Genomic DNA, 11417 nt, shown 5'->3' on the forward strand with positions numbered 1-11417 from the left:
CCGCCCGGCGCGCTCCCGCCGCCCGGCGCGCTCCCGGCGCGCTCCCGCCGCCCGGCGCGCTCCCGCCCCCGGCGCGCTCCCGGCGCGCTCCCGCCGCCGGCGCGCTCCCGTTTCCCGCCGCGCCATCCCCGCGCGCCGCAGGGGCGGGGCCGGGCCGGGCGCCGCGCGTGCGCGCTGCGCGAGGCGGCGGCGGGGGAAGATGGCGGACGGCAGGGCCGAGCGGGAGAAGGCGAAGCGGCCGCAGCCCGCAGGAGGTGAACACGTAGCGCCGCTCGCCGCGGAGCCGTGGGTGGGAACGGGCTCCGGGCCGGCCCGGCGGGGGTGGAGGGGGTCCGGGTGCGCCTCGCCCCGCCGTGCGGTGCCCGGCCCTGCGGGGAGAGGAGGCGGCCTGGGCCTGAGGGGCTGCGCTGCAGGAGAGGCCGAGTCGCGCCCGCTGCGCTCAGCTTTACAGCGCTTTCCTAAAAACACACCGGCTGCTCTTTGTCCCTGCCAATGCGCTGTTTCTCTCTCCTAAAAATACATGGGCTGCTTACGCCGTGTTCGGAGAGAAATACCGCTGCTGCTGTCTGCAAGGATGAAGACAGAGCCTTAACTATTAACTTTCAGCAGTTATGGTACCTTTTTTATAAATGGGTACAGTGAATATTCTTTAATTGCTGTTTTGAGCATTTGGGGATTTTTTTGTTTGACAACAATCTGTAAGCTTGCTGTTTGGTCTTACAGTATTTATATTATTACTGGACATTCCTGTAATTTCTGCAGTATTTGGTTCGAAAATTTTAATTGTATGTTTCTTTTCTTCTTTCTTCCCTTAAAGTTGGGAGGACAGTGTCTTTGCAAAGATAAAGCTTTTCTTTCTTGGTGTGTTTCTTTTTTTGTTTTAATTGGGTTTTGCTAATTCTTTTTTTGTTTCGGTATATCTGTAGGGAGAGGGAACTTCTTAGATCTGTCGAAAAATTAAATCGGGCTTGTAAACCAATCAGGATAACCTCAACAGTGAATGTTATTTCTGATAATCCTTGACATTTGAAGAGTATCGATTTTAGGTAGTTCCTTGTCTCTTGGTTCTCTGTTGGGCTTTGGTGGCTTTTTGGAATTTATTTTTTCTTGGTGGCATTGGGTGGTTTTTTGTGTTATTAATACAATAACTGGACAGGATCAGCACATCAGTAATTCATACTGTTTTGTGTGCTGAAACATGATCTGAACGAGTTGAGGTACCTTGGCCCTAAGGAAGAATAGTTGTTCCCTGACGATTTTTGAAAGCAATTTGCAGTCCTTAGCTTTTTTGGCAAGATAATGGGGCTCACGTTAAAATTAGCTTAGCTGTGACAGGTTGGTCCCCACGGATAAGAGATGCTGAAGTGCTGTGCAGCTGGCACCGTCACTCTTGGCACTCTGGCCACCCGGGCCGTGGAAGTTGTTCACTCGTGGGGCTGTTGATATGCATGAGTAAAACTTAGCTGAGGATAGGACAGCTTTTAGTGTCTGCAATCCATGGAAACCAGCCAGGCTGGTTTGGAAATAGTGCTGGTGCTTTCTGTGGGTGAATAAGACCTCCAGGAAATGATAAAGCAGCCTTGATACCCTGGATTGTATTATGGACTGGCATGGGATATGGTGAAGACCTGCTGAATGGTCAATGTGCCTGCATTTCTGCTTCCTGCAGAAATCAAACAGCACAACAGCTCCCTCCCCTCCTTCCCCAGTTGTCCCGTGCCCCTTGCAGCTCTCTCATCAAGCAGGAGTGTTTCCTTCAGCAGTCTGGTGTTCATCCTTTGGCAGGCCCAGGAGAAATAACGCTCAGAATGCAGTGCTAATTCTGCCAGACGTGCTCTTTGGGATTTGGTGAGAAAACATAAACAGATGTGGGTAGATTGTATTAGGCTTCACCTTGTGCTTAGCAGTATTTGAGAATCTGCACTTAAAAGAAGTAAGCTGTAAGAAGTAGTGTAATAACCTTCAAGCTAGCACTAGTGTAGGAACTGGTTCCCTGTGCCCTGAATTTTGGGCTGCTATGGATTTTGTATGTTATGAAAAAGAAAGCTTATCCCTAAGGTTCCAGCAGGAACCAGTGAATCTGGCCAGTGAATCTTCTAGCTCCCCTTGAATGACAGTCTCTGGTGTACCGAGGCTGCACTTGGAACATTCTGTTTGATGTCATTCCATGGACTGGCTATAAGGATGCTCTCACAGTCTCTGCAGACTGCTGTTGGGTAAACTCTGCTAAGACAGCTACCCAAGGTCACTTGTGTAAATTTTGATTGTTTCTCTTTCCTCCTTTGCTTTGTTTTTCAATTTTATATCTGTATTTTCTGGATCAAATTTCTAGTAGCATTTTTTAATACAGTGAAACTGATTAAAGTTACAAATTTTTTTTCTGATCTTCCATATTTCTGAAGGTGAACGATAAATCCATTTTGGTTTCAATCACTTATTGACACCTGGAAGAGTGGGGCAGAAGTGGTATATTCTGCTGTTTCTGATTCGGGAAATAGCAGACAAATATATATATAGATTGAGTCCCTAGATTTCTCTTTCCTGATGTTGTTTGCTTCTTTTTTTTTCTCAGAGCTACAATCTTGTTGACCCCCAGTTCAGACTTTCTTCTCTCCCATTGCTTCATCTTACGTAGTAGCTTTTTGCGTTAGCAGTGCACAGAGCTTTATCCCGATGGTTGGAATTTGCTGTTCATGGAAGGTGCTCTTCTCCATTTGATGTGATGAGGAACTTGTGCTAGCTCCAGTTGTTTCAAACTGCTGCTGTGAGCACTTCCCTGTCCATTCCTTAATGTGTGTTGGTTTTCCCCCCCTTCTGCTACTGCAGTGGTTTGCTTATTGCAGCAGCAGGGACTTGTCTTTTTGCTGAAGCATTTACTCTGTTCAGTATGAGTTTTCCAAGGACACCTTTGTCTCTTGGTGTAGCTGAAGAAGCTGATTTTATAGGAATGGAAGTGTTGCTTGAATATTTTTTCTCTGTGGATCACTGTTCAGCTGCTATGTTTTCCATGGCTATACAAAACCAGAAAAGATGAAATCTATATATATGTTTTTTTAGTGCTGATTCCTTCCTCAAGCAGCGCTTGGCAGATTTATTACAGATGAGATGCGGACAAGCAGTGACTTGAAACATGATTGAGACAGCCGGCCTCACTGTAGTCACTCCCATGATTTTAGGCTTGTGCCAGACAAGCCTAGAGACTGGCATGGACATGATTTTGTAGAAATGTAGTAGAATAAGTTTTAACTTAGATTGTCTACTCTAGATTTGGAATTGGGATTCCAATTATGAAAGCTTATCTGTGGCAGCTTAAAAAGATTTAGTCATCTACATTTAATTTACTACATGAACTTTGACTTCCATACTAAATAAAGAGATGGTGCTTCAAGATGGTTTTCCTGACTCATACAAGAAGTTCTTTACAAGTAGTGGAGTGCTTGCAGTTTCTTCTCCTCTTTGTGTTTTGCTGTCCACTAATTATACATTGGTGGAAACTGCTGTCACTAAAAACACCTTACCTATTGCACCCAAAGTATAATGCTTTTTGAGGTTGCTGCTCCCATCAATCTGCTCAGTAAAAGTAGCTCATCTTGGTAAGTTGTTTCGACTTCACCAGGACCTGAAGAAGAGGCAGAAAAACCTGTGAAAACTAAGACTGTTTCTTCCAGTAATGGAGGAGAAAGTTCGAGTCGCAGCGCAGAGAAACGGGCAGCTAATGAAGAAGCTGAAGACTTCAACACAAAGCCCGCTCCTGCCAAAATGTCCAAGTTTGGATTTTCCATAGGCAGTCAGACAACAAAGAAGGCATCTGCAATATCCATCAAACTGGGAGCAAATGTAAGTTTACTGAGGGCTTTTAATTTAAGGGAAACCGAGGGAAAAGGGACTTTGGGGAGGCTTCCTTGCAGAGGAAACCTTGAATTCCCATGAGGGTAACTCGGGTAAAGCTTAGGCAGGGGCTGCAGGGCCAGCTGGTCGTGCATGTGTAAGTACTTCAAGGTGATTAATAACAGGTCGGTAGTCTCAGGAATCATAAGACTTGATTGAAATGAACTGTAGATCTTTGAACATGCAGAATAATTTTATAATGAGATTTGATAAGTCTGCAATAATTTCCTGAGGGAAATGAGACTTGTTAAGCTGCTCGAGCTACTTTGAAATGAGTGCTGGGATCTTCATTGCATAGGATGCTTAAAGCTAGAAGAAAGCATCTAGATGGCTTAATAGTTGTCTTCCACTCCGAAGATCTTATTTTAGTATGGAGAATGGTAGCGTATTTCCATGACTTTGCTTGTTCTTTGCAAGGTCAGTATGATTTGTGTTAAATGTAAGAGATGGGGCTTTGATAGGTTTCTAAGAATTCTGATCCCCTTGATTGTCCAGCACAAGGTATCCTTGTGCTTGTTCAGATGGGAATCTGATGACTCTCTGTACTTCCAGAGTAGTCCTCCACTGGCTTGGCCAAGGACAAGCCAGGGTATTAAACAGAACAGCCTCTCTGTTTAATACAGTTAATTTACATTTCCTGCCTATCACTGGGATGGATATAAGTAGCTGTCTGCACCGAATTCAGACTCTTAATTGTGGAAGCCTTGCACACGCAATGCCAGCATTTGAGGAACCTGCAGAGGATTAAAAGGGTGCTCTGTTACTTTGAGATGGAAGGGAGATGTGGGCTGGCAGCATTCTAGGGTATAAATGCAGCCAGGTCAGCTCAGACTTTGGAAAAATAGACAAGGCTTCCTTCTCTGAGCTTCTAGCACGCTTCGGTTTCTCATGTCCGAAGTGGCAATAAATTTGGCTCAGGATTTCTGGTTCACAGAACTTAGTGGGTGATGGACAGTGCTGAAATTTACCCTGCTTCTCTTCAGTCATTTTTACTCCCCTAGAACATTCCTCATTCCTTGGGCGCAGATGCTTTCAAAATGTTGGTATTTATATGTTGTGCAGTATCAGTAAAGAACAGCTGTAGGCAGTTGCATAAGGGTTCTGCTGCAGTACCAGCTTCTAGGAGCGTGCATTAAAGAATTGCCAGTAAAGGCAAAATTCAGAAAGCACTGTATAGGATTTATTTAGTACTACAGTAGCAATCTGTTACTAGTTACTTGGTTTTTTTCTCAGTGGTGTTGAAATAACTTCTGGTACCACTGCTGTAGTACACGTAACAGTTCTGAGTTAGACAACTTCCTACACTTTAAGTAGAGCAATAAAAAATTGGAAATAAAAGAAATTTTAAAGGAACTTATTCATCGGACTGTGTGATAGATACTGGTAGTAGTTTAAATGCATTGAATTGTTTTAAGCGAGAAAGCTGTCACGTTGTTAAAGTAGAAGAAAATAAACATATTATTTTTTTTCTGATATTGATGGAGAAGAAGATCCCAAAAGAATACTGGAAATAGTGGCACAGTAAAATTTTGAATTCTACAAGTTATTCAGGTTCTGTTTTAATTGTTCATGTCATGCACCAGTGGCTGAGTACCCCTGCAGAGTTCTAGAAAGTGAAGAACTGCATGTGGGGAGTTGTAATATGAGAGGGCTCAGCTTGCTGCTCAGGGTGATCACACATAAATGAACAGTCATTTTCCTTTGTCATTAAAGAATCCTTTATGTGGTGGATTCAGACAAAAACTTTTACCCTGGCTGCCCATTTTAGTGAAGATGTTTGATTTAATTTTACCAAAATACTTAAAAAGCCAAGGATAGCTTTTTTGAGTTAGTAGACTTATGTTACTTGTGCATTTTGTCTTTTCCAGAAGCCTAAAGAGCCTGTTCCAACCCTGGCTCCAAAAACCCTTTCTGTAGCAGCAGCTTTCAACGAAGATGAAGATGTGAGTAATAAGCCAGTGATCAACACAAAATACCATTGGCGTGGTAGGCAGAGAGAGTGGGTTATTTATGGCTCTTAACATAAATGTCAGGAATTTTCAACCTAGAAACATCTCTTTTGGCTTAGATTAAGAATGTACAATACCTCTGCTTCAAGAAATCATTAAAATGTTGAGAACTCCCTGAAAATAAGATGCACAACATAATTTGCATGAATACTTGCTTTCTCTAGGCTTGATTAGAGGGAGGCAAAGGAAAGATGTGCTTCTGTTTTGCTAAATAATTTTGTTGTCATGTTACTGCTCCTTCTGTGATGGAGTTGAACAAAGGAATTGGTACTTTGTGCTATAACCGTGCGGGAGCTCCCTTGTGCCAGGTCCCTGGGCACTTCCCGTGCCAGGCACTGAAGTCTGGCCTGCTTTTCCCCGCAGAGCGAGCCCGAGGAGATGCCCCCCGAGGCCAAGATGCGCATGAAGAACATCGGAAGGTAAGGCAGCCTTCACTGAGCCTGGGACAGGGGAGCTGTGGGAAGCCAGCCCGGCTCAGGGCAGGCCTGGAGGATGGTTTGAGAATGCAAGGAGGTCGAATAGGTGAAAGAAGCATTTCTCCAGAAACAAGATTTTCAAATGTGTCATCTACACTTGCATTTGAACTTTGAATCTTATTTGCATTTTTTGAGGAAGAAATTGAGTCTGCATTAAATAGAAAAATAAAAACTTTTTTTTTTTTTTTCTTTTTTTTAAGTGTAATAGGTGGGAATTCCTGCTTGTCTCTACTTTGTATTTTTCTGGTTCTCCCTTTTATAAATTACCTTGAAGTAGGTAGTCTGGTCACATTTTTAAACTCATGTGCAAGGAGAAGATAAGAATCATCTCTCAGAAAGACAAAGAATTGCTTCTTTACAATAAATCATGTAATTCTCCTGCTTGCCACAGATTTGAGAGGGTAGGGGACCAGTCCTAAAATAAGTTGGGACCTTTTCAGAGGAGTCTTCACTTAAATTAGGGATGAATGTATGAATGTTGAGAATTTGTATTTCAGAGGTGTTTGTCATTATAGACTGCTTTTAAAGTCAGTAACTATGGAAGTTCTCTGGTGGGTTTTCTTTTTTCTCCAGTAACAAATTTCAAGCCTCAGTTTCTTAATCTTTGTAGCTGGCAGCAGTTACTGCCGCCTCCTCTCCTGCCCCATCTCCTCACTCTGTTTTGACACGCTGTGTACAGATCAGTTCTGTGGCCAGCTCAGAGTTGCCAATAGTGAGGGCTCCTGATGTAGCAGAAGGAAACTCGTGTGGTAGTTAGAGGAACAGGCTGGGCTTGGAATCAGCAGTGTCATATGGCACAGTCTGCTATAGCTGAGCTGGCTTTCTCAACTGCTCTTGTTGTGCTTTTCACAGGGATACACCAACCTCAGCAGGACCAAATTCGTTCAATAAAGGAAAGCATGGATTTTCTGACAACCAGAAGCTATGGGAACGAAATATAAAATCTCATCTTGGAAACGTCCATGACCAAGAAAATAACTAAATGATGTGGATTACAAGTTGGGTGTTTTGGGGGGAGGGGAGGGTGTAACATTAAAGGAACAGTTTCCTTTTTTAAGAATGGTATGAGACTATCTTTGGAGCCACTTTTTTAAGACTTTGAGTGGTACACTAATAAATGAGTTTGAAATTAGAGGTAATTTATGTTTTGTATACAGATTTCAAGGCATTTGCTAATTTTGTAGTTCATGTGATTAGTTTCAAAAGGTTACGGATAATAAAGAAATTGGAGTGATACCTTTTTAAGATAATTTTCTTTTGTCAGTGCTTAAATAAGGTGGATGAAAAAGGTTACTGTCTCTTTAATCAGGTTAAAATTGAATGCTCTTGCATTCTCACTTCTGGCTCCCTCTTCATAACAGGAGAAACAGTTGACTCCTATGAATTCTGCTAAAGAGAGTGAGCATTGTCTCGTACTAGAAGTGTTACTGGACTATTACTTTGAATATAATCTTACACAGGAAATAGTAAGAACTTGGATTTTTTTCTCTCCCTGCAGTCACCTTTTGTTAAGTCTCTGCAAACTAGGAATTACGTTGCTCTGAGTGGCTCTGGTAACTTAGCTCTGATTTTGTTTAAAACTTCATGTAGGGTGTGTAACCTTCAGTGGCCTGTTCTGTGTAAGGAAATGGGCCTTGTCTGTATATTAGATACAGTCTGTAAAGAATATTCATTACAAAGGTAAATCAGTATTTTCAGTGTGCTCCTTTTAAATCATTAGCCTTGAGTAGTTATTGTTGGCATTTCCTAGTGGTACTCAAAAGCCACCACCAAAAATACAAGCTAATGTACATTAAGCTTCACCTTTGGTTGAAATATTTTTCTTTACTATGCCTAGAAGGAATAAAAGCCACACCAAAAATGGGTAACTCACTGCTTAAGTATGAAAAATCTAAGATGCACTTTCCCTGTCTTGCCATTTAAGATAAAATGCCTTGATGCCTGTGACCTCAGTGGACACTATCAGGTCAGAGAATGCTGTATGTGCAGTGCTGATGTTCCTAACAAGTATCAGCTTCAGAAATAAAACTTGGCCTTTTCCTGCCTGTCTTCCTTTGGCCGTTATTTTCTGCAGTGGCATGAATCTGGTCAGTTTATTTCTGAGCTGCCATGCAGGGCAGTGCTGAAGGATTTCAGTGCTAGTAATGCCCATCTACATTTCAGTCTTTGTAAAAGCATTTTATTAACAGAACTGGTTAAATAGAACAGCAGTGTAACTGGTTAAATTACCAACAGCAATACCACCACCTGTCCCAACAGCACCCCAAATAAACATAAGGTTCTTTTTCAACTCAAATACCTGATAGTGTCAACCACTAAATTAATTTCAGCTAGGAAATGGTTGTAACATTCAATATACTAGTTGCTTTCATCCTGCCCCTAAAACTGGCTTCTTGCTGAAGTTGAACTTGCAAGTGCAGAAAGGAAAGTGCATCTTGAAATGTATTTTTTTATTATTATTATTTTAGGAAAGCTCTGACCACTTAGACTTTTGAGTTTGTAAGTTCTAAAAATATCTTTTGTATTTTTGTATTGTATGTGTAATCTTTTTTCTTTTGAAGTCTGATGCAGTTGAATACCTGTAATTGTTTTCTTTTAAAAGCCTTGTTATAAACTTAACATAAAAATGTATACATTATTTTTCTTCCATAGCAGAAATACCTGGTTTATTTAAAACACACTTTAAAAACTGACTTTCAGGCCTTCCAAAACCAATTTGGGCATTACTGGAACTAGGCAAGACAAACTTTTCACTTATTTTCATCACATGTGGTTATGTTTGTCTGAATAAATCCCTTTAAGATAGTGGTAATCCATAGTGAATAGCTATTTTCTTGTGCTCCTCAGTAGCTGGTTCGTACTGTATCAATCTGTACAGGAACAAAGCAAAACAGAACTTCAAATAAGAGAATGACTCGGATCTATTCCTTGTTTTAACCTACCACCAACTTTCCTTCACATCTTTGTCTGAAGTAGATGTTCATACCCAGAATTTCCTTGTACTTCAACTAGGCAGAAGAGCAGACATACTATGAAATACCTTCCACGCAACTGAGAGAGCAGAAGTTACATTTATCTTCTTCTATGGTCAGTAAATAATCCTAGACCTTGTGAGAGACTGCAGAAACTTCGGACCTTCAGCTGCAGGTGAGCAGTGGTCCTGCCTCAGCCAGTGCAGGTGTTCTCATCCTTCTCTGGGCTTCCTGGAGCAAAGCCACCAGGATGCCTCAGTCTCCTCAGGGCTGGGTGCCAGACAAGCTGCATTTTGGCTGCTGCTGTTTGATGTCTGACACTTGCACAAGCAACCTGGCTGATCTGAACAATATCATCAAAGCTGGGATTAACTTGATGCTGTAGGCTCTTGTTAGTCATGTTTTCTGCATGCAGAGAGCCTTTTTTTGTTCTTGGTGTGATTTTTTTTTTTGGCTAGTTGGTTTGGCTTTTTTTTCTAAGGATGTTCAAGACTCCTGAAAGTCATGTAGATGGTCTGAATTGGCTGAAGTGCTTCCAGGAGCTATGCTGAGACCTTGAAGTGCTCAGTACAGCGTGCTGTGTGTGCCTGGCAGTGGGTGAAATGCCAGCTGGTGTGGTTTCATCCCATGGGGCTCACGCTTGCTTAGCAGGAGCTGGCAGCTGAGCAGCCTGCAGAACACTGATGCCAGAAGGGGAGGATGAGAGCAGTTACCCAGTAACCTTCCCTGTGCTGTCCTGCTGGCTTGGAGATGGATCCAAACTCATCTAAACGTATTAAAATAATAAAAAAAGCCCCAAAAAGGCAAGAAAAGTCCCCTCCCAAGAATCCACACCAAAACAGCCCCGCCAAGCAGTGCAGTGAGCTGCTGGTGTCTGTGTTTCAGGTGTGCTGGGTGTGGCCCCTTACCTGATTTCATTCCTTTAAAGCAGGGCAGCTGCATTGTCCAGGTTCTCAGAATGAAGGTTTGAGCAGCAGAAGGAGGCCCCAGCCTGTCAAGGCAGCTGAGGGGTGCCAGTTGCCAGCCTGAGCCGTGCCCATTTTGGAGACGACTCGATCCTGGTACTGAACTTTGGCCAAAGCAGCTGAGATCCTCCTGGGAGCACCAGGGCAGCACCACAGCTGCCACCAGGCCTGCCGAGCTCCCTCTCCACAGCTGCCAGGTTTGGGGGCACCCCTTGGCCAGAACTCACAGGACTGCTCAGCTCCGTGTGCTGCCAGTGGCTGTACCAAGCTTGGCTTTCTGAAGAGACCTGGGAGGAAAACTCGGCTTTTGAGAAAATGGCAAGTTCTGTTTCCTGAAGAGGCAAACAGGTTTTAAACTATTGGAATTCACTGGTGTCACTAGAACTCTTTATAGGTGTCTGTAAGATAAACCTGTTTGAAGAAGCTGCAGGGTTTCAAGAAGGCTTTTTGTCTGTGTATTTGGTAGCCTTAAAGGGTGTTCTGCAAAGAGGTTTGGATTTTTTTAATTCCTTACATAACTACAAGTTGAGGAATGCTGAGTAGTTCTGCCCTTAAGCTACAAAAGGGAAGGTTATGTTCTAAATTCACCAGAATTTGTTGTCTAGTGTCTCTGTGTCTAGAACACCACAAATATTGTATAATTAACAGTTTGCTTTTTTACTTTATCCTATTAACACATCCCTTATTTCCTCTGGTTTCATTAACAAAAAGATGTACAGGTGGGTTGGATTGGCCACCAGGCTCAAACAATCCTCACCAGAATCCAACCAAGCACTCACCCCAGGGAAACAATTCTCCAAACACATTCCACATGGGAGAAACGAGGAGCAGAAACAGCAACTGTTTTCTCTTTCTTTCTCTCTGTGCACCTTTATGAAAAATCCTGAGAAGCATGCTGCCACAGGCGCTGGCTTTGGGGTGCAGCGTTGCACTCCCGAGTCAGAAGGAGTACGGTGTGAAGCAAAGCTGAATGGTCACAGCTGGGTACCAGGGCTGAGCAGCCACCCCGAGGACTGCAGCTGCAGCAATCCCACTATCCCTACACACGCTGTCTACCTGCTACAGCCACGGCCTGACACAACTCAGCAGGGCAGCGTCTCTCAGCAA

General features: G+C 43.2%; 1 protein-coding gene across 2 annotated transcripts; it reads left to right on the forward strand.

The window, feature by feature from the left end:
* The first annotated feature begins 152 nt into the window (after nucleotides 1-152).
* Nucleotides 153-9185, forward strand: PCNP (PEST proteolytic signal containing nuclear protein). Of its 2 annotated transcripts, none has more exons than XM_021541422.2 (5): nucleotides 153-254; nucleotides 3617-3837; nucleotides 5757-5831; nucleotides 6261-6316; nucleotides 7226-9185. In XM_021541422.2, exons 1-5 carry the CDS (start codon nucleotides 200-202, stop codon nucleotides 7353-7355), a joined length of 537 nt encoding a protein of 178 aa, XP_021397097.1. In that variant the 5' UTR covers nucleotides 153-199; the 3' UTR covers nucleotides 7356-9185. The 2 variants fall into 2 exon arrangements, with proteins under 2 accessions (XP_021397097.1, XP_077647045.1); XM_077790919.1 differs by lacking the exon at nucleotides 153-254 and adding an exon at nucleotides 3122-3593 and having other exon boundaries at nucleotides 3669-3837.
* Nucleotides 9186-11417: the final 2232 nt, after the last annotated feature.

Source organism: Lonchura striata, chromosome 2 (assembly GCF_046129695.1).
Source record: "Lonchura striata isolate bLonStr1 chromosome 2, bLonStr1.mat, whole genome shotgun sequence".
In the NCBI taxonomy this organism is placed as follows: domain Eukaryota; kingdom Metazoa; phylum Chordata; class Aves; order Passeriformes; family Estrildidae; genus Lonchura; species Lonchura striata.

Coding starts and splice junctions, on each gene's coding strand:
- PCNP (XM_021541422.2), top strand. CDS start 200: ATGGCGGACGGCAGGGCCGAGCGGGAGAAGGCGAAGCGGCCGCAGCCC. Junction 255..3,616: donor GCGGCCGCAGCCCGCAGGAG/GTGAACACGTAG, acceptor CGACTTCACCAG/GACCTGAAGAAGAGGCAGAA. Junction 3,838..5,756: donor CCATCAAACTGGGAGCAAAT/GTAAGTTTACTG, acceptor TGTCTTTTCCAG/AAGCCTAAAGAGCCTGTTCC.